Raw genomic sequence first — 23,265 nt, 5'->3', positions numbered from 1 at the left:
GGCTTAGAACGTAGTAGAGGGGACAGATAATTAAACAGTTACAGAACAATGTGGGACCTGCTAGGAGGGAGGAAGTAGAGGGTACTGTAGGAACATGGGGAAGGGGAACTTCCTCTGGATTGGGGGCACGGGAAGTCTGATAGGAGGAAGTAAAGAAAAGGGGGAGTGTGATGGTGGTGGAGAGTGTGGCAGAGTTGGCTCATACAATAGGGAGTATGTGCCAGGCAGCACAGATCACAGGATCAAAGGCCCAAAGGCAAGAATGACATTGAAAATGAAAAGTTCTCTATAGTTAGAACAGAGAGCAGGAGGAAGGAAATGATGAGAGAAGAAATTGGTGAGGCAGGCAGAGGTGAGTCCTTAAAGGGCCTTGTAGGCACCTTAAAGAGTTTGGGCTTTTATCTCTAGGGCAATGGGAAGTGGATGAAGAATATTTTAAAAGTCACATAGTGACAGCATCCAAAACGCATTTGAGAAGGACTAATTTAGGGAAGAGGTAGCTGATATAAAGAGAAGAGGATAGATTCCAGAGATATTTATAGGGTGGAATCATGGAAACTGGGAATGGGTTGCATGTGGGCTGAGGGAGAGGGTGGTTTCAAGGGACAGTCCAAAGTTTCTAGCTTGAATAAGTAGCAGGATAGTTGTCTTAATTCATTTTGCATTGGCAAAACAGAATCCTAGAGACTGGGTCACTTATAAAGAAAAGAAATCTGTTTCTCACAGTTCTGCTGGCTGGCAAGTCCAACATCAAGGTACCAGCATCTCATGAGGGCCTTCTTGCTATGCTACTCCATGGTGAAAGGGAGAAGGGCAAGATAGCACATGAAAAAAAGAGCAAGAGAGCAAACTTGCAGCCTCAAGCCCTTTTATAACAGCATTAATCCACTCATTATGGTGGAGCCCTCATGGCCTAATCACTCCTCATCAGGCCTACTTTCCAACACTGTTGCATTGGGGATTAAGTTTCCAACACAGGCTTTTGGGGGGATACATTCAAACCACAGCAATGGTGGTGTCTGTCCCTGGAGTTTTCCTTAGCTTGTGGTGGGACCTTGGACAAGCCACCTCTTTCCTTGGATCTTTAGTTTTCTCATTAGATAGGTAATTAGACTCAATGGACTAATTAGACTAGGTAATAATTCCTAGTCACCACCTTGGCAGGATCATCATGGGGATGCAATAATAAAACCTATGTGAAAAGCAGTGTCCTGTACTCTTTCCATAACGCTGACAGGCCCAGCAGAAGCAAAATCTGTGCCTCCCCTGGTTTTCTCTGTTTTTTCCTCCTTATCTAAAATTCTAAGCACTTGGTCTCTTAGGAACTGGTGAGACCTCTGCCCATTCCAGCAGCTGAGGCTTCATTGGGGACCTCTCTAGGGATTCTGAAACCGGCTTTTGTTGAAAACAATGATATCATTGAGTAGGTGGAGCTGGGCCGGACTTTCCTCAGCCGGTTGAAGGAGAAATGGGGTCTTTATGACTTCTGTACTTGTGGCTCTTTTCCAGCCTCTTCCATGGCTCCCATGTGTCTCACTTCCCCCCTTTCCTCCTTGCAGAAAACTGGCAGTCTCCACGTTTTCTCCTCTTGCATCAGTCTCCCCGGGGAGAGGGCCAGAAGGGCCAAGGAGCTATAATGGCTGCATTATATCAAGCATGGTTTCTTTTTCCAAGGCCCCCCTTCTGGAGAAGGGAAGGGCAACTCATGGAAAGGGACTCCTTTGGAGGGAGACTGGAGTGCTGGGGAAAAGGGTGATCTAAGTGTTGGAAGGAATGTCAGGCTCTTTGTATTCTAGAAGCTCTTTATCTCTTGACTCACTGATGCTAGATTTGGGGCTTGGGTAAGAATGCAAAGGTCAAACTGGCCTCTGAGGGATATGGTGATAGGAATATGGGTTTGGAGAAGGAGGGCAGCCATGTTGAGTGAGTATCCTTAATTCCTGATCCCTAGACTGGCCTTGCTCTCTGCTCTCAACACGCACACGTGCATGCACACACGTGTGCGTGCACATATACATCCCTTCTCCATAACTGTGTAGACAGCTTGTTAGGAGAAACTAGAAATTGGTTACCACACTGGTTTGCAGCTGTTCCAGGAAGGAAGATGAGCTGTGAAACAGTGCCTTCTGGGGACCAGACAGTGACACCTGCCCTCTGCATGGTGTCAGCATTTGCCAAGCACTTGGGAGCTGCAGGTGCCAAGCCAGGAGAGGGTCAGGAAACCTAGGCCTGCCTCACTGGCTGCTGAAGCCCCATCCCCTAGCATAGTGCCTGCACATCACGGACCTCCATAAATGTTTGTGGAATGTGCAAGTGGACTTGCAGATGCAGGGCCTGCAGGGCCTGATGCTCAGAAAAGGTGCTGCGTCTTGATCAAGGACCCCCAGCAAATAGTGATGAAATCAAGCTGTGAGAAACTCTGGCCTCCTGATGCCAGGTGGCCTGCAGTTTGTACCACATTACACTGCTTAATATGCAGTTATTCATGAGATTGCATGAAGAGCCTTTCTCTCTGCCTACTGGGTGTGTCTGGCTGGCCCAACTCTTGGCTTGTCTACCACTGACATTTAGCTTACTCTAGTTTATTGAGATGATGGGTTTAGAAACAAAAACTGTGTGATGCTGGGCAAGTTGCTTTTGCTTTTTTTCAGATTCTTCATCTGTAAAAGTGGAGGTCAGGGTTGGGCAGAGAGGGTGGTATATAAATAATGTTTCATTGCGGTAGACTCTGTAACTTACACACTAACCCTCGCTTCTCCTAAACAATCTTTTTGGAAAGGATATGGGGCAATGCATAGAATGAAGGAAAAGTTGAAAAACTAAGGTTTGGAAAGGTTGAGATCCTAGAATGAATAGACGGTCCCTTCATGTACTATCATCTTGAAATTCTGAGATGAGATCTGACTGTCCAGGCATATCATGAAGCATTCATTTGGCCAGGCAAGGGCAGGGATCTTGACCAACTCCAGGTGCCCTAGTCAGCAATGCAATGAGAGGGGAGTATTTCTTTAAATGCAAGTTGGGCCACTGTTTATCTCAAGAAGGTGGCATGGATGCTGGGCAGGCTCTGACAATAGGTATCCACTATGATCTAGGAGGGCTTTCCAAGTTCTGACATCCTTGACTTATGCTTTGGGTGTGGTCTGTGTCTTAGTATGCTAAGAAACATTGGGCAAGTTTATGAAAGTTACTGGGATATTTAATCAGAACTTAAAAAGGGCTAAGCACCTACATTTAGCAGGCTGGTTTGTGGTCCTCACCTACCTGTTTTATGTTTGTTTGTTAGTTTCAGGGAGTGGTCCGCTTATTCCCTTTTTTCTAAGCATATTCTCACAGCTCCAGTGATCTCAGAGGGTCCTTCTCTTCATTTCCCCTGTGTCTTATCCACACCGTTTTTCTTTATGATATGGCAGTTTCCTCATACCCTCTTACATTCGTCTTTCCCTTCAGGTTTTCTGTGGTATCGGCTAATCTGACAAACACTGTGGTTATTTACCAAAAACTGGTTTCTAGAGAAGTTGCTCCTACTCACCATTTTCGCTTTTAGATTTTTCTCAGAAATACTAAAGGTAGCACCTCATTTCCCCGAACTGTTCTTATCTAATTCCAACAAATACACATAATGGGCTATTCGGGACACTGGAAAACAAATTTGTGAACTCTTCTTGGGTGAGCCATTTTGAGGGCCCCGCAGGTCCCTGCCAGTTAAGTTGTCTGATCTCAAGAAGTCAGCTCTATTTGTGCAGAGAGGTTACCCATCTTCACAGAGGCAGCCACGAGGGAGGCCTGAAGAGGATTAAGTAAAGACCCTGCTGGCCCAAGGAGTCAGTGGTGCTCATCCAAACATCCTTTGGTATATAATGTAAAAGCAAAACACAGGACCAGAAACTGGTCGGAAGGGTGCCAGGTCTTGTGGGGACTGGGAGAAGATGTCATGGGAAGTGGTTGGTGAAAGGGAGTGTTGACTTAACGCATTGTTTGGAAACTTCCTTAATAGGAAGTTAAAGAAAACATACTGAGTAGCATTGGCCTTTTGCCAGGCTTCTGGATGGCGCCATTTTTGCCTTCGGAGTGTTGCTTCCAAAGCTGGTCCTCTGGCAACGATGGTGCTTATTCAAGGGAGTCCCTGGGATAGGAGGAGGTCCCAATTTTTTACTCTAGGAGCAACCTCCAAAGTTCCCCCTTCCTTCGCCTTTCTGTTCCCTCATAAAGGAATGTGTCTGCTTGCAGCCCCCTGGACTCATCAGTCCCTTATTTGGCTTTGGGGCCATGCCTTTGGCATGTTGGTTTGTTTCCATTCCTTTGGAGTCAGAGGTGGAATGAGTAGTGATGTAGAAATCTTGGTTCTGAAGCAGCTCTGGCTGTCTCTTCCCTGCTTTTCTTTCAGCATCTTAGAAAACAAAACAATACTCACTGAATTTATTTTGTCCCAAATCTAGACTAGTGCAGGCCATGACATTAGAATAGCACTCTGCTTTTCAGAGACACTTTCCAGTACCTGTCTGTCCTGGGCATTGCCATTTCTGTTTGATAGAAAGGGAAACTGAGGCTGAGTAGTTTGTGACTTGCACCGTATCACCTAGCCAGTTAAAAAATATTGTCAAAATTTACAAACCCAGAAGGAGAGAGACTAGTATTATAAACCTCAGATGCCCATTACCTAGATTTAACAATGATCAAGATTTTGCCACGTGTATATATAGCTAGTGCTGGAGAAAATGATAGCAATATTTGTAAAGCACAAATACTTTCTACTTTACAAATAATTCTTTCACATTTGTTCATATGATCTTCCTATATGCCAGGCACTATTCTAACATCTTACAGGGGCACTATGAAGTAGATTTTGTCATTCTCCTCATTTTATGATGAGAAACCATAGGCACGGAGAAGTTACTGACCAGTCTGAATTCACACGACTTATAAGAGCTAGGATTTGAATGTATTTTTTCATTTGATCCTCAGCATCGCTGTGATACTGATGGTGATTATTAGTCTGTTCATTTTGCAGTCTAGAAAATGGAGGGGGTTTATGTGGCTCACGTGAAAACAATTTTTATACAAATACATAGTGAGCACTTCTCAAAGTTTTATTTATCTAATTAATGGGCTAACCAGCAAGATGATAAAACTGGTTTAAAATTGGATAAGGGAAACTAAGGCGTATTTGTGTGGGTGTGTGTGTGTATTTAATAGTGAAAAAAGGAATGCTGAGATAAGATTGCTAAATTAGATACAAAACTAGTTAATATCCTAGGGCCTGTAAAATCATAACCTTTGGGGTTATCTTTTCTACTAGATGGAAATATTTGCGTTTCTGTTGTATCTTATTAAGTTTTTACAAGTTAACATCTGATTTTACAGAGTGGAACAAGGGCTGCCCTAATTAATTGTAAATAGTACATCTTTCAAAGCCACATTCTTCCCATAAAGTCCAGAGAACCGTAGACAGGCCTCTGAGAGTCTAAGGCTTGGCTGTGCTCCCTTAGTGTTTTTTAATTTAATGTTTTGAGACAGAATCTGGCTCTGTCACTCAGGCTGGAGTGCAGTGGTGCAATGTCAGCTTACTGCGACTTCCGCCTCCCGAGTTCAAGTGATTCTCCTGCCTCAGCCTCCTGAGTAGCTGGGATTACAGGTGCGCGCCACCACACCTGGCTAGTTTTTTTTGTAGAGACGGGCTTTCGCCCTGTTGGCCAGGCTGGTCTGGAACTCCTGGCCTCGTGTGATCCACCTGCCTCGGCCTCCCAAAGTCCTGGGATTACAGACATGAGCCATTGCACCCAGCCCTGGCTGTACGCTTGTGTGACATTGAGAGGAACCATAGTCATCTTTTGCTTTATTTCCAGGCTTTGGAAGGGCAGTTGCCTAGTGCAGCTGCTGCTTAAACCAAAGCATTCCGACTTTCCCTCTATGCTGGGCTAGCACCATCTTTAGACTTTTGGAAGGTGATTAGGAGGCTAGAAATAAAAAAAAGAATTAAAAATGTTAAAATTGCTCATATGGAGTAGAATAATTCCCAGAACCCGAAAACATAAATCACCTGAAAAAAAAAAACTATTAAAAATACAGATTTCTTAATCCTTCCCTAGAAAAGGGAGGGGATTGTGTATTTTTGAACAGTCTTTCCAGGTGTTGTGCAGTTGTTGGGCTAAGTCGCATGGTGAGGACATTATTACTAACATAGGCAGGATGAAGACCCTCCAGGTGAAATAAGAGAGACCAGAAAAGCAGGACCTCCCAAGGCATCATCAGGGTATAAATGACTGGAGACTCTTGGAAGAATTAGATAGAGAAAGGCCCAGAGAAAGGAGGTGTCAGCAAAACTTGCTACCGAGATGAGCAGAGTGATGCTCGCCTATGCTGAGCTCGTCTGCAGAGGGTGTTTTTCAAGGTAATTTGGAAATTGTTATCATTTTATCTTCACTGGTTTGCTTATCTGAAGCAGGAGGAAGAAGGTTTGAGCTCCCAGAAGATGTTTTGCAAATTCATTTTAGTGTCACTGCTCCTTCCTCTCTAGAGGGTGGTTTAGCATAGAGAGGCATTTGAAATTTGTCTGACGATAAATAGAACTTAAAGGAATTGTCCTGAGTTTGAAGCTTCTGAGCCTTAGGAAAGACAGGTCTGAGCTGTTTTCAGGCTGCAGTGTACTTTCAGGGCCTGGCTGCTTGTACAGGTTCCAGTTCTTCTTCCCTAGAGAGTGACCTAATGTTTTATGTCTGGTATTTGGGGGTAGCTTATTTTCCTAGGTGGGAGTCTGAAGATGCAGGTTTTGCTCAGGGACTTTGGAATCTAAATGACCCAGATTTTGCTCAACTCTAGTGCTGGCTATTATTATGATGGTGCCGAGACATGGCAGAGTGTCCTACTGATTTCTGCCTGTCCGTGGGCTCCTGAGCACAGAGCAGACAGAGCAGGGGGCAGCAGGGTAGAACAGAAATTGCTTTTCTTTTAAAGCTAGAAAAAAGGAGTGGGCGGAATGGGAAATCTTGCACAGTCCTTTCTCTTCCTGGATGCACATCACTCACAAGTTGTTTCCTGAAAATCCTAATGCAATCCAATGGTGAGAGACGGCTTCCTGCCGGTCTGCTGAGCCAGCCCCTTGTCAGGGAGGAGATGAGAACAAGATGTGGTCAGAGGATGGGGCAGCTGGGCTGGGCCGGGCTGCTCAGTGACCGTGTGCCCTCCTCTCTGTGGGACAGCAGCGTCCTTTGGTTCTGAGAGCAGCACCTGGACACATGGGCGTATATGGACCTAGCTTGGGGGAGCTGCAGAGTTGTTCAAACAGATGGCTGGCCCTAACCCTAGAGTTTCTGTCTGATTCATGAGTCTGGGTGGAGCCTAACAATTTGCATTTTTAACTAGTTTCTAGATGATGCTGATATTGCTGCTTCAGAAAGGGTGATTAGGTGGAAAATGAAAGTGGATTGTTTTATGTAGATTCAGAGGCCAGAATGAAGGCCTGTGGGTGCCAGTGACAGAGGGGTAGTTTTTAATCTGGAGTAAAACATTTAACTACTGTATGTGGTCAGAAATGGAGTGGGTAGTCTCAGGAGTAGCCTCTCCCTGGAGGTGTCCAGTGGTGAATAGCCATTTGGCAGATTCCTACACGAGATAAAAGGTTCATTCATTCGTTTGCGAGTTTATTCACTCATTCACAGAATGCACATGTACTGCCTGCCTGCTGGGTGCTGGGGGCCGGGGAGAAGACTTCAAAGACACAAGGTCCCTGTTTTTGGGGAGCTCACAGTGTAATTGGGGTTTGACTACATGATTTCTAGGGTTCCTTTCAGTGCTGAGGGTCAGAGAGTCCTGTGATGATGGGGTAATGTCACTGGATGAATGATTTTTTCCCCCCTTGCTAAGTCTCAGAAGAGGCTCAGAATATTTTTACCAGGAGTGCATTTTCTGTGGGAAAATTCACACTTCCCCACTGGCACCTGGAATGAACTATTAAACTCTGAACTCCTGACCAGCTGTACATGGCGCAGTCTGTGAAAGCAAACCCAGGAAATGGGCTGCAGGAATGAGCACATTGCGTTTTACCACCTCTCTTAAGTGATGTACTGGAGAGTTCATGGCCGGGGAAGGTTAGAGAGAGAAACTTTCTGGGTTCTTCTGTCATAATCCCTGTTGAAAGCAATAATGATTATCACTAACTTTTACCCAGCTCCACTTTGTGCCAGGCATGGCATTAAGCCTGCTACATTTATTATGTTGTTTGATCCTCATCACAGCCCTATCAAATGAGTATATCATCCTCTTTTTTGTGTAAGAGGAAACAAAGGTTCAGAGACATACATGTACTTGTTCACGGCCATAGAGGCAGTGAATGTCAGAGCTGGAATCAAAACTTCAGTTTTCCAGTCTCCAGACCATGCTCTAAGCTCCTAGTACACTGAACTACTCATCCATCCATTCATTCGGTAACTAGTTAAGTGGTTTTCTCATTGAACAAATGTTAAGCACTGACATAAACCAGTGAGCAAAACTTCTTGGCCTCTGCCCTCATGAGGCTTACAGCTTTTCTCCCTCAGGCAAATGGGCGACTCCTCCCTCGAATCTTGGACTAGTTAGATACTAAGGAGAAAGAGAAAGGACTGGGAGACAGATTCTGGCAGGTTAGCCACTGACCCAAAGTTTCCATGTGAATGAGAATTTCTCTTCACAAAGCTGGGGTTTGTGCTTTGCTTTATTTTTACATTTTCCTGTTGGGCTTCTTTTCTTCTTGTCCAAGGCAAGAAGTTGAAGGCCTTGACATAGTACAGGAGACAATTCTCGTGGCATTTGCCTTCTGACCACACACTGGGGATGGAGGGAAATCTGAGCGATCCCAGAACTTAGAGCTGGAAGTGACTCTAGAGGAATTCTAGAGACCCTCTGCGATGACCCTCTCTTGCTGGGAAATGTCACCTCTTTCAAAACCTGGGTTATCCCTGCAGATTCCTTTGGCTTTCTGTGCTGGCCTCAGCCTACATTTTCTTCTTTTTAAGAGCAGTTTTAAATTAAAATTTCAGTTTTCAAAACACCTCTCTGACAGTTAATTTAAAAGTCAACCAACTTCAGAAATATGCAACTTATATTGTAAACATCTTCTGCAACCCCTGAGACAATCACCATCAACAAAGGGCATTTGTTTCTCTCTCTCTCTTTTTTTTTTTTTTTTTTTGAGACAGAGTCTCGCTCTTGTCACCTAGGTTGGAGTGCAATGACGTGATCTCGGCTCGCTGCAACCTCCACCCCCCAGGTTCAAGCAGTTCTCCTGCCTCAGCCTCCCAGCTTGGCACCTGCTACCACACCTGGCTAATTTTTGTATTTTTAGTAGAGATGGGGTTTCACCATGTTAACCAGGCTGGTCTTGAACTCCTGACCTCAGGTGATCTGCCCACCTCAGTCTCCCAAAGTGCTGGGATTACAGGTGTGAGCCACCGCACCTGGCTGACCTTGACTTTCTGTAGATCAATTCTGCCTTTAATGTGGCTGAACTATTAATAATTGAAACATCCATTTGACTCTTATATTTTTCTTTTAATTTTTAGAGAAAATTCTAAGAACATTTCTTGAAGTTGCCTGGCCTTTGGTGAGGGGATTCTTCACCTGTACTTCAAGGGGTCTGTGGTGAGAGAAACCAATGTCCAAGTTTAGAAAAGAAAAAAAGGAATTTATTGGAAGAGTAACATAGAATTACCAGGTCTCAGGAAATCGGAACCACTAAGTGTCCGAAAGGGCAGGCAACGGAAGCTTAGGGAACCCTTGTAGCAGGAACAGAAGAACAGATGCATTGCTTCCATCTGTTCAGACCTGGCAGTATCTCTCCACTGGCTTCGCTTGAAATACAGGTCACCCCTTGGCCAGGGCCAAGTAGGACACCTTGATTGACAATCTCACCAAAATATGCATCAGGGAAGAGGTATTCCCTTAAAGAAAAATTGGTCTGCTGATACTAAAAATTGGTAGATCCAGTGCTGGAAAAATCAACCACGGTACACAACAGGGTTCATAGGCCCTGGGAAATTTTGCATGTGTTTGCATGTCTGTTTTCCCAGGACCCAGACAAATATTAAGATCATTGCTTTAGTTCTGTCAATTCCATCTAGTTGGAGTGATGTTCCCATAGTGATGATAAATTATATTTAATTTACATTAAATATAAAATTAATAACAAACTTCTGGTTTTCCTTTTTGTTCCTTAGCCCCTTGTGGCTGCCTAGTTTCTTTTGTATGGAGATGCTTGGGATAGTCCTGCCTGGTTCAGTTAAAATCACTCGTTGTTGTTGCTAGGAGGGTGGAGTTCATCCACTTATGATATAAATGTCTCTTTTTATTTTTTGCAGGCAACTTTTTGCTCCTTCCTACACAGAAACCCATTATACTTCAAGTGGTAACCCTCAAACCACCACACGGAAATCGGAGGTGAGTTCAGGTCAACAAATGTCTATCCAGCAGCTGTCCTCTCCCAGCCCTACTCCTAGGACCTCAGGAGATGCCTGATGGAGTTGGTCCCTCCTCTGAAGGGAGTGTTTCCCCCAAGCGAAGACCAAGGGAGCAAACGAGAAGCAAAACATGTATTTGATGTTCATAGGTGCTCCTCCTCCTTTGCTGACTAAAATGGCTAAAGAAACATAGACTATTTTAGGGTAATTGCATCTGATTACAATTGATGCAAATTACTGTGAAATATACATGTTCTTTGCTTTATGTTAATTACCCACATGTTAACAAAAGTTTTAGTAAAAGGAATGACTTACTCATAATCCTGTCGTCTCATCCAATTAGATGTTTGATCAGTCCTTTTTAAATGGATGTATAACATTTACAGAGTTGTAATCACTGTGCATATACATTTTGTAGTCTGCTATTTTAATGTGATTTTTAAGTTATGAATATTTTATTTTGCTTCTATATTCATATTGGACATTTTTTCCCTCAAAGTTGTTTTTGAGTAGGGATGTTTACGCAATGTCAAAGATCTTTCATTTAGAAAATGGTCTTTCAGATGGTTACATGTCAGTTTGCTTTGCCACACTGCACTGGTAGACATTTAAAGTAGTGAATGATACACATTTCATGGTGGCTAGCTCTTCTTACAGGGATGCCTATTGGAATTTGTAGGCTCAGAACGTTGATTCTCAACCAGGAGAACCAATGGCGTTCCCCCGACCCTGAGGGACACCTGGCAATGTTTGCAGGCAATTTTTATTGCCGTGACTGGCAGGGAGGATCTACTGGCATCTACATTCTATAATGCATAGGACAGGCCCACCACTCCCCCACAACAGAATTATCCAGCTCCAAATATCCATAGTGCCCAAGTTGAGAAACCCTGGATTCGAATGACCATTCTCAAAGTCTGGGCTGGTGAGATGGGGGTGAAGAAGGGAAGACGCACGCTGGCAGGAGCAGCAGTGGCCTTTGCCTTTGGGGCAGGACATAATGGACTACTGAGGCACACAGACTGGGAGTTGTGGTATGGAGAACAGCAGGAGAGGTCCCTCTGCATCAGGACTCCTTCAGCAGCTTCTCATGGAACCTGAGTGTTCTACCAGGCCCATTCTTTAAAATATCCCTGCTGGAGTGCAAGTGTCCAGCAAGATAACACTGGCCACTATCAGTCATTAACAGCTCAGATTAGTTCGCCAGATTACCCCTGGATGGGGAAAGGGACACAGGACAGGTAATTTTGTGTGTGTGTGTGTGTGACAGAGTTTCACTCTGTAACCCAGGCTGGAGTGCAGTGGTACGATCTTGGCTCACTGCAACCTCCGCCTCTTGGGTTCAGGCAATTCTCCTGTCTCAGCCTCCCCAGTAGGTGGGATTACAGGCATGCATCACCACACTTGGCTAATTTTTGTATTTTTAGTAGAGACAGGGTTTCACCATGTTGGCCAAGCTATTCTCGAACTCCTGACCTCAGGTGATCTGCCCACCTTGGCCTCCCAAAGTGCTGGGATTATAGGCATGATCCACTGCGCCCGGCTAATTTTGTATTTTTAGTAGAGATGGGGTTTCACCATGTTGGCCAAGCTGGTCTCGAACTTCTGACCTAAGGTGATCTGCCCACCTCAGCCTCCCAAAGCACTGAGATTACAGGCCACCGTGCCCGGCCACAGTTTTTGATCGATCCAAGAGACGTGGAGCATAGTAACTGGGTAGCTCAGGGGCTGTGTTATGTGGCTGAATATGAAGACCAGTGCTGCCTTCTTAACCAAGACTTTCTTGGATGGGGAAGGAGTTGGTAGTGTGGCCAGTGCCTGCAGCAAAGTTGGACTGTGTCTTCTCATCCCCAGGGAGGCTGTCCAGTTGTGACTTCATATTCTTCAATGCCCCTTGGTCAAAACTTTTCCTCTCTTCTTGAGACCTCTGTTCTCTGCCTCCAGGGGCAGGGTGGGATGGGGGAACAGGCATGCCTAGAAAGCTGTTAGCCATGACAGCCTCCTTCAAACACTCTCCTCTGAGTTTGGATCCTGCCACTTCTGTACCCACAGCTCAAGAATGGGTCTCAGTCCACGAATTTGCCATGAGCTCACGCTTCCTGCTATGAAAGCCCCCTTGGGGTGGCCCCATCAGGCTGAGAAGCTGAGGAATGCAATGACTTCATGACTGATCCTTGACTTGTTCTTTGTGCTCTCTGCTTGTGCATTAGGCAGAGATGTTGTAAGGGCCTTTCAGAAAGAGAGGATTGGAAAAGAACTCCCCCTCTCCCAGAATCCCCTCCTTCCAGAAGGTCTTGTTGACTGAAGCACATCCTAGCTGAACCTTGGGATGGACAACTCATTGTTTTCTTACATCCCCTGCTACTAGACTCTTGCAAAGCTCCCACCCAGGCCCATGGGGTTCTCAGTCAGACTTCCCATTTGGGAGCTGAGAGCTCAATGAAAAATGGGAATGGAATAAACTACTCAGCTGCCCTTGACCCGAATGTTGGAGACTGCACTCTACTACCAAACTTGGCCTGGGGTAGCTGGAGTTCTGGGAACCTTATCAAGACTCATCAGTCAGGCCTTTAGGCGACAGCCTGCATCTAGGTCAGGCGGTTGGGGGAATGGGTCTGTGAATGTGTTCCAACAGAAAGGATGACAGGGTTTGCAATCTGCAGCCAGGGTTGTTATCTTGGCTTTAACTAGTTATATGACCTTAAACAACCCCCTTGACCACACTAGTGTTGAGTTTTCTCATTTGCAAATTGGATATGCTGATATCTGACTCACAGGGCTGTGGAAGGGTAAGATGAATCACTAATTTTTATGGGAATTCATAAGCATCTCTTCCAACCCCACATTTTACAGATGAGGAAATTGAGAGAGAAGGGGAAAAGTAACTTGCCCAAGTTCAGATAACCAGTAAGTGGCAAGGCTTAGGCTAGAACTTGTCTCCTTTGTTGCTAGAGAAGGTGGGGATAAAAGAGCTCTTACAAGCCAAGTTCCTCCTTTGCTACTGCTGGGAGAGGCAGAGGATGGAGCTTGGGGCCAGGCTGCTGGGGTTCCAGTATCCACTTTGCTGTGTCACCTTGTGAATGACTTAACACCTCTCTTTCAATTTCCCCCTTTAAAACATGGCAATAATAATATCTGCCTCATAAGATTGTGGTCAGAATCACAAGGAAAAATCTGTCTAAGTTGTTCAGCAAGCAGTAAGAGCTGGGTAGATGTTAGCTCTTTTATTTTAGACATAGGGCCTCGCTCTGTCCCCCAGGCTGGAGTGCAGTGACATGATCATAGCTCACTGCAGCCTCAAACTCCTAGCTTCAAGTGATCCTCTTGCCTTGGCCTCCCAAAGCATTGGTATTACAGGCATGAGCCACCATGCCTGGTTAGATGTTAGCTCTTATTGTTTTGTTTGTTTGTTTGTTTTGAGACACAGTCTCACTCTGTTGCCCACACTGGAGTGCAGTAGCGTAATCTTGACTCAATGCAACCTCTGCCCCCCGGATTCAAGCAGTTCTCATGCCTCAGCCTTCCGAATATCTGGGATTACAAGTGCCTGCCATCATGCCTGGCTAATTTTTGTATTTTTAGTAGAAATGGGGTTTCACCATGTTGGCTAAGGTGGTCTCAAATTCCTGGCCTCAAGTGATTTGCCTGCCTTGGCCTCCCAAAGTGCTGGTGGGGAGCCACCCCACCCGACCTCTTACTGTTAATAATAGTAGTAAGTTGTAGGTGTCATCATCACAAGAGATAGTGTATGTGAAAGCTCTGTAAATTATAAAGCATGCTACAGAAGCCAGGTGCTCTATTTTCGAGAGAACTAGGGCTATGAACACTCTTAGCATCCATTCAAAGATAGGAAGAGGTGCAGGGATTCTTCACAGCCATCCCTGGGTTTCAGTTCTTTCTTTTTTCTTTTTTTGGAGACAGAGTCTCGCTCGGTCACCAGGTTGGAGTGCAGTGGTGCCATCTCGGCTCACTGCAACTTCCGCCTCCTGGGTTCAAGCAATTCTCCTCCCTCAGTCTCTGAGTAGCTGGGACGACAGGAGTGCAACACCATGCCCAGCTAATTTTTTGTATATTTAGTAAAGACAGGGTTTCACCGTGTTGTTGGCCAGGATGGTCTAGATCTCTTGACCTCATGATTCGCCCACCTTGACCTCCCAAAGTGCTGGGATTACGGGCATGAGCCACCGCGCTTGGCCTCAGTTCTTTCTGTTAACCAGCGTTTTGAAACTGTAGCTGATACACGTTTCTGAACTCATTGATTCTCTGTCATTCCAACTTCTCTGAGCCCCATTTACTCCACACAGGCCCGGCCCCTCTTCTCCCCATGAATAATCCTGTGCTACGGGGTTTGTGGCTCCCCTGTTGAGTTCTAAGGACCAGGTTCAGGACTTGAGTGCTTCATGAGGGGCCTCCAAATCCCAGATCCCAGGGGTAGGTTGAGAAGCCACATGACAGGCTGGCATTTGAAAGCAGTTGGAATCCTGGCCAGGAGGAGGGTTTTGCCTGCCACACCTTCTTTCATAATCACAGCGCACTGGCTTTCCTTTGTGCTCCTCTCAAGGGTGGCATCTGACTTGTTTAAAGTCCAGAAGAGTTTGATGCAAAGACAGGGGTTGGCTCTGTCCCTCCTCCTGACTATGAGCTTGAATGGGCAGAGGAGCCACATCGCTGGCCGATGGATCATATGCAGATGAAAGGGCACCTGTGGTCTGGAGAACGAGGCTGTGTTGAGTGTCAGCTTGGCCTGTATCCTTTGATCTGGCTGCATGGCTGGCTGGATATGCTGGAGCATTGGCACAGCTAGGGCTTTGGATTCAGCCTCTTGGTGGGCTTCCAGGCGCCTTGAGGCCATATTCTTTGATAAAGGAGAATTTCATGATTATTTGGTTGCCGATGTTTATTGCCTGCCACTCTGGGCCAGGTACTCTACTGGCTCCTTTATGTACAATATTCTCACAACCACTCTGGAGTACAGAGGCTAAAGACACTGAAGGTCAGAGAGAGTTGTGGAACTGCGTATGCTTGGATTTAAATATGCCTGGCTATGCCAAAATGTTTGAATTTAATTACGCGTCTATACTCAGGCTTAGAGCTGGGAGGGAGGTGAAGCCAGAGAATACAGACACACGGGGTAGCTGATTATTGGGTCACATCCCTGTCTGGTGGGGACAAAGAAGCAACTGCAAGCAGCATGGTCCTAGAGATGGGGGAAAAGAGAAAGCTTCCATGTCTGTAACTGTGTGGTTTGCATCCATCCCTTTTGAGATCTTTCCAGAACTTGGCTCTGCCCTGTGGGTTTTACCTTCTCTCTGTTCTGACCAGTGCATCTCTCTTGACTTATTTGGGAGGAAGCCTCTAGGAATGTGTCTCTTGTTGTTGCCCCTGATTCGTTGGACACCGTCCTGATTTCACCCCCTTCTGTCTGGTTTAGCACTTTAGCATGCCCAACAGTGCGTATTTGCTTCCTAAATTCTATGGTTACCTGACTTATAAAATGCTCGGCCAGCACCTGAAATGGTTATTTCAAGCCCCTTCTTTTGGTTTGTAATTATATCTGTTTGGATTTCTCATTAATGACTGCCTCTCACAAGACCGTAGGCCCCACGAAGGCTGAAGCTGTGACTCTGTTTGCTGGCTATGGTGTCTCCAGGGGCTGGCCCTGGGCCTGGCACAGAGCGGTGGTCATAGCTGTTTGTAGTGATGGAGGAATTCTGACAGCCATGAGACACAGTGGCTGGAGAGCAGCAGCAGACCTCACGGGCACAGGTACCAAATCAAGTACAATCCAGGTGTGGAGGGATTCGTGTGAAAGAGCATCTTGAGCTGTGGAAGAGTAGGGAGTGTTTGTTTCCTAGGGCTACTGTAACAAAGCACCATAAACTTAAAGGTTTAAAACAGTAGAATTTTACTTTCTCACAGTCCTGGAGTCTAGAAGTCCAAACTCAAGATGTTGTCAGGGCCGTACTCCCTCCAAGCCTCTGGAGAGAATCCTTCCAGGCTCTTCTAGCTTCTGGTGGCTTCTGGCCATCCTTGGTGTTCCTTGGCTTGCAACTTCATCACTCCAGTCTCTGCCCCCATCTTCAAATGGCCTTCTTCTCTTTCTGTGTGTGTGTCTGTGTGTCCTTCCCTCTTCTTAGAAGGACACAAATCATTGGATTTAGGACCTTCTCTAATTCAGCATGACACCATCTTTTTTTTTTTTTTCCTTTTCCTTGAGACAGAATCTCACTCTGTCGCCCAGGCTGGAGTGCAATGGTGCGATCTCGGCTCACTGCAGCCTCCACCTCCTGGACTCAAGCAATTCTCCTGCCTCAGCCTCCCGAGTAGCTGGGATTATAGGTGTGCACCACCAGGTCTGGCTGATTTTTGTATTTTTAGTAGAGACAGGGTTTCACCATGTTGGCCAGGGCGGTCTGGAACTCCTGACCTCAAGTGATCCATCTGCCTCAGCCTCCCAAAGTGCTGGGATTACAGGTGTGAGCCACCACGCCTGGCCCAGCATGACATCACCTTAATTTAACTACATCTGCAAGACCCTATTTCCAAATAAATCACATTCTGAGGTGGACATGAATTTTAGGGGGATTCTATTCAACTCATTGCAGGGGGTTGCAAAGATAACATTGGTGGGGAGGCAGGTTCTTTCCATGGCATGCTTTTGGCCACAGAAAACACTGATTCCTGAAGGAGCCCTGAACTAGGAAAATTCTGGATTTTCCAATCAGCAGGGAGACCTTGGGCAAATCTCTTTGCTCCTTTGAGCCTCAGCTTTTCATCTGCTTCATGGAGATAATGACATCTTCCCTGCCCCGTCTCCTAGGATTATTATGGGAATCAGATGAAATGGTGGCTTGGAAAGCTCTTTGCAGGTTGTAAGGTGCTATAAGGTTGGGTAGGTATATAATAAGCCATAAGTCATCCATGACCATCCTGAGACATTAACATTGCCATGCTTATCAGTGTTCTTTAGCCTGACCACCTCCTTTCTCCTTGCTAGGATCACTGCTTTTACCACGGCACGGTGAGGGAGACAGAACTGTCCAGCGTCACGCTCAGCACTTGCCGAGGAATTAGGTAAGAGACCCGGAGGCTGCAGGTGGCCCCTGGCACTCTCCCCAGGAATGGAAGTTTCAAGACAGACAAGGCTAAGGCAAGGACCTTGGGAAGGAGTCCATTGAGAATGTGTGCAAGCCAGCCCAGAGAGGGGCTGACCCTGGGAGGATGGGCAAGGGAAAGCCTAGGTAATCCAGAAATCCATTGGGATTTAACTTTCCTGATGAACTTCATGTTTTAAAATGTAGGTTTTGTTATTATTTAGGTATGGTAAGGCCAAAAAATCAGGAGATGACTGCCATTGAAAAGATGGTCATACTCACAGAAAAAGGAGGGGCCCAGCTGTGCCATGGGGGGCGGCACGAGGAGGCACTGGGGTTGGTCAGCGGGCAGAGGGAGCCTGGAGAAATGTCAGCAGAAGCCCTTCTTGTGGTTTCTGCGGGAAGGAATGGGCGAGGCAGAGTAAGCAGGTTTAGGATTGGCTAGTTTGCATCATTTCAGCAGGCTCTGGGGTTTATGGGCTCTCTGTCCTTAGTTGTCCTATACCTGGTTCTGGGGTGATTAGGGAAGGGGGATAGTGGCCCAGAGGGTGAGAGCCCCATAAAATAAATGGTTAGGGTATGGACTCTGGATTGGTTGGCTTGCATTTGAAAGGCAAGGTAGCTGGGAAATTGTTGACCATCTCTAGGAATTGGCTAATCCTGGAAGGGGCAGTCCCTCTATGGTCAGTAAGACCCAGATGTCAAAGAAACAGAAGATAAAAAAGAAGACACATGGTTAATATGCTCGGGATGGATGAGTTTGGGCATTTGGTTCCACACCTCCTCAGTTCTTCTCTGGGAGATGTACTTGGAGGTGGTGAAATAGGAAATGGACGGTTAATGAACAGAGAGTAGGAAGTGAAAGGAAAGGCAAGGATAATTTTCAAGACAGAAAATCAACTGAAAAGTTCTGACCAGAATGTGCTTTTGAGAGTGACCCTTCCTTCTCTGAGTGAGACTACCTGGCTTTGAGCTGGTAGCAGTTTACCAGCTGGGTGACCTTGGGTCCCAATGGTCTCATTTGTAAAATGTGGGTAAAAAGAATATATGCCTGCAGTTGTGAGGATTCAGCTTGTGAATAGCTATCTTACCTAGGAACTTGCAGTGGCACACTGTCAGCATGCAGTGAACTCCTAGGCCTTTGCTTCTCTAGGTGTGTTCCATGGATGGGCAGCATCAACTTTACCTGGGAGCTTGTTCGAAATGCAGCATCTCAGGTTCCACGCAGACCTACTGGATTTTAATCTGCATTTTACCAAGACTCCCAAGTGATTTGTGTGCACATTACAGTCTGTACCTGAGAATGTGTGTTCCTTGAGAATATGGAGTATATCTCAAATATCTATTTCTCTCCACCAGCCTGCCTTAATGCCTTGCTTGCAGTAGGATCTACACATGTATGTTGACATAATAAGTCTTATTTATGTAGACCACTTTCAATCTCCCTCCTCTTTTTTTTTTTTGAAGAAGGATGATGATCTAAAAAACCTGGTATCTCATTGCATATACTAATTGCCTGGGTTTTGATTGTCTGTACTATGTGGTGCCTCTGTGCAGTGATAGACAGTGAGCTACAGTTTCCCAGAATACACAGGCTTAGTGAGAGACACTTCAGCCCAGTGTAAACTGGCTCTATGACAAAAAGGAAAAAGCCCTGATTTGTAGCATCTGCCAATATGCTGGCAAAGATAATCCCACCATGATCAATTTCAGGCTACCGATGTGATGTTATTAAAGGCAGAATTGGGAAGATATGCCTTTGATTGGCTCTGGTGAGCTGATAGGTGGTGGCTCCATTGTGTGTTCTTCCTCTCTTGACTGATTGCTTCATTCATTCAATGATTGCATTTTTCATTCACAAATAGAAATTGGGTGTCTTCCTAATGCCAATACCCTACACAGGTGGAGGGAAAACCAGCACTGTAATTTTGGAGCCCTCAGTTTCCTTGTCAATAAAGTGAACATCAGTATTAAGCATGGTAGAGATTATTGCTGTAATTATAGTACTTTTAAACATAAGGGTTTTTCCTCATCTTACGTCAGTGAAACCATGCTAAGACTTATGCAGGCTCCTATACAAATGGAAGGTTTCTCACACTGCAGGTCCCAAGTGTCTGTTTATAAATTGGGCCATGACTTTGTTTGAATGCTGCATGGTGAGTTGGCTGGAGGAAATCAGGCAGGAAATGGGCTTTGGATGGGAAGCAATAACAGAGTGGCCCCAAATCCCCTCTGCTTAAGTGACCTGATTGAGCCAAGCTAACTGGCCTCGCAGTGGTATTTACAAGCCCAGCCACCGCCACCTGCAGTCTGCAAGTAAACAAAGTTTGTCCCAAGAAGGAGGAAAACGAACATGCAGGTGTGACCTGCTTCTGTCTGCCTCTTCCTCCATCCCCTCAGTCTGGAGCAGTGGGAACTTGGCTTGGTGTCTTGTAAATCATTCCAGCAGCCGTGCTGAAAGGGAGGGGGATACCGGGTGAGCTGTCCGTGTGTTTCTGTTTTGCATGCTTCCGTCTGGTGAGGTCCACCTGCCTTACTTTCCCAGCCTTCTCACTACACACGCCTTAAGAAACCAAGGCTGTGGGTGGACTGATTTAAGAGCTGGAGACTCATGCCAGATGGTTCCATTTGGACCCTGGAGAAGGAGCAGCTGCAACAGCAGCAACATTCAAACCCATGTCGTCAAAACACTAGGCGCCTCCCAAAGCTCATAAAGCACTGCTGCAGTGAAAAATCTCCATAGTGATTGTTCTTCTTTCCTGGAAACATGCTCCCATGATTGGAGAAATAGGTAGGATTTCTATCAAGTGAGATCTTCAAGCTGATGATACCAAGAGGAATTCAGCTGAGCTTCTAGGTGGTTGCTAGGCCCCCTCTTCTCTTCAAAGCAGTTCTTTAGGTTACTTTAATTGAAGAAGTCATGTATTATCTTAGTAAAAATAAATTCAAAAAGTACAAAAGAGTGTACAATGAAAGATAACATCTCTTTCTCACCCCAGATTTCCAGATTTTCCCCCTTCTTAGAGACAGCCGTTGTTGCTAGTTTCTTGTATATCCTTTTAGGAATATTCCTTGTGAAAAAAGAACATAGATATGTAATTGATATGGTTTGGCTCTGTGTCCCCACCCAAATCTGATCTCGAATTGCAATCCCCATGTTTTGAGGGAGGGTCCTGGTGGGAGGTGATTGAATCATGGGAGCAGTCTCCCCATGCTGTTCTGGTGATAGTGAGGGAGTTCTTACAAGATCTGATGGTTTAAAAGTGTCAGTTTCTGGCCGGGTGCGGTGGCTTATGCCTGTAATCCCAGCACTTTGGGAGGCTGAGGCAGGCAGATCACAAGATCAGGAGATCAAGACCATCCTGGCTAACACGGTGAAACCCCATCTCTACTAGAAATACAAAAAATTAGTCAGGCGTGGTGGTGGGCGCCTGTAGTCCCAGCTATTCGGGAGGCTGAGGCAGGAGAATGGTGTGAACCCGGGAGGCGGAGCTTGCAGTGAGCTGAAATCACATCACTGCACTCCAGCCTGGGTGACAGAGCGAGAGTCTGTCTCAAAAAACAAACAAACAAAAAAAAGTGTCAGTTTCCCTTGTGCTCCCTCTCTCCTGCCATCTTGTGAAGAAGGTGCTTGCTTTACCTTTCCCATCCACCATGACTGTAAGTTTCCTGAGGCCTCCCAGCCATGCAGAACTGTGAGTCAATTAAACCTCTTTCCTTTATAAATTACCCAGTCTCAAGTAGTTCTTTATAGCAGTGTGAAAACGGACTAATACAGGAATATAATGTCTGTAATCTTATTTGGGCCCCTGGACCATTTGAGAATTGATTGGAAGCTATGGGTACTTATAAATGACACCAATAGGCCAGGCGCGGTGGCTCACGCCTGTAATTCCAGCACTTTGGGAGGCCGAGGCAGGCGGATCACTTGAGGTCAGGAGTTCGAGACCAACCTGGCCAACATGGCAAAACCCCATTTCCACTAAAAATTTAAAAATTAGCCATGTGTGGTGTTGCATGCCTGTAGTCCCAGCTATTTGGGAGGCTGAGGCAGGAGAACCATTTGAACCCAGGAGGCAGAGGTTGCAGTGAGCTGAGATCCCACCACTGCACTCCAGCTTGGGCGACAGAGCAAGACCCCATCTCAAAAAAAAAAAAAAATGACACCAATAAAAAGATGTGGCATCCCATCTCACTGGGGATGTCAAGTTTCATTCTCCCAAGCCTGTCTCAGATTAAGACATTCTCTAAATATCTATACTGGGTTAAGGTGTCTCTGACTGAGCCTGTGTGTTCTGGGAAACTCTGTGTGTGAGTCTGTAGCTCACTGTCTATCAGCAGGAGGTGTATCTGGTTGGTAAGTTGTTTACTTTTTAAAAAATTTTTTTTTGTTAAAAATTATCATTATATAACTATACAGGTTTAGTGTTAAATGTTCAAATCATGCAGGAATGTGTAAGCTTTAAAAAGTGAAAGTTGTTTATCTTGTCCTACGCTTCCAACCAATCCCATTCTCCATCTGTTATTACTGTTGGAGGTATCCTTAATTACTGTTGGAGGTATCCTTTATTGAAATACATAATTGTGTGTGCGTGTGTGTGTGTGTGTGTGTATATGAACATATTTAATCCAAATGAGATCACCCTATGCATACAGTTTTGTATTTTTTTTTCCAACTTAAGCATTATGTTTTAGGTATACATAGATCTATCTCATTCTTTTAATGGTTGCATAATATCGTTTGTACTAATGTCTGGCACGTTTCATTATATAGAAAGTCTTTCAGAGGTATACAATAAATCATCCATAGTGGTCTATTTGATGGATCACCCTTATATTACAGCAGCCCTGCCTTCGAAAACATAGGGCTCACTCTCACTGTAATTACACCTTAACCATGGTCCCTGGACTCAGATTCTGTGAGAGAGGGAGAGAGGGAGAACATGAGATTGAAAATGAATGCAGGAGAATGTGTAGGAAAGTGTGCATGATGGCCTGGAATAAGCTCAAAATTTAAAGTCAAGGGATCCACGTTTAAGATCTAGCTACATACTTCCTGGCTGTGTGGATCTCTGTGTTTTCCTCTCCCCATTAAATTTTTTCCTTGTCTTTGCTGTGGCCAGGCTGGTCCCTCCACAGGCCCTACTCTATCCAAAAGGTGGCTAAGTCCTGGGAGTGGGGTGGGTGGTCAGTGGGGGTGAGGTCAGGGGCATACCCCAGAGTCATGAACCTGAACATTAGGAGAGCTGGGATTAGCCCCAGCTCTCACATTAACTCACTAGGTGAGCTTGGGCAAGTTCTTTTTTGGGTGGGCTTTCCTCTTTTCTGTAAAACAAGAGTAGACCAGAGCATTAAAAGCTTCCTTCTGTGTTGGAAGTCCTGGGATGCAGAGAGGTTGGGCAGAGTCTCAGGGAGGTGGGAGCCTGGGGCAGAAGGAGGTGGCTCATATGCACACAGCCAGCCCTGGAGAAGAAGTGGCAAGTCCTTTCCGCCTTTGAATTCCTTGCCTTCCTTCTGCAGAATGGATCGTAAATGCTCCCTCCGTGTCAGGCATTGCACAGATTAAGCCCTCAGAGGACAGTGTTATTAAGTTGTGATGAATTTAGATTCTGGAGCCAGACACTTCCTGATTTAAACCCTGCCAAGCTACTTAAGTTCTCAAGTCTCAGTTTTCTCATCCATAAAATGGGAATAACAATATTGACATCACTGGTGGATTTACAGTAGGTGAGGAGTGCAAG

At 45.6% G+C, this 23,265-nt stretch overlaps 1 protein-coding gene across 3 annotated transcripts in view; it reads left to right on the top strand.

Annotated features, from left to right (window-relative positions):
- Positions 1–23,265, top strand: part of ADAM19 (ADAM metallopeptidase domain 19) — a 98,205-nt gene that overhangs the window by 27,125 nt on the left and 47,815 nt on the right. For all 3 annotated transcript variants that reach the window (XM_016954120.4, XM_001137856.8, XM_009450056.5), the window contains exons 4-5: positions 10,332–10,410; positions 17,428–17,504. In XM_016954120.4, the coding sequence (XP_016809609.3) occupies positions 10,332–10,410; positions 17,428–17,504 (156 nt within the window). The remainder of the gene's footprint in view (positions 1–10,331; positions 10,411–17,427; positions 17,505–23,265) is intronic.

Source organism: Pan troglodytes, chromosome 4 (genome assembly GCF_028858775.2).
Source record: "Pan troglodytes isolate AG18354 chromosome 4, NHGRI_mPanTro3-v2.0_pri, whole genome shotgun sequence".
NCBI lineage: Eukaryota > Metazoa > Chordata > Mammalia > Primates > Hominidae > Pan > Pan troglodytes.
The sequence above is the reverse complement of the archived record's forward strand: the minus strand, read 5'-3'. Positions and strand labels throughout refer to the sequence as shown.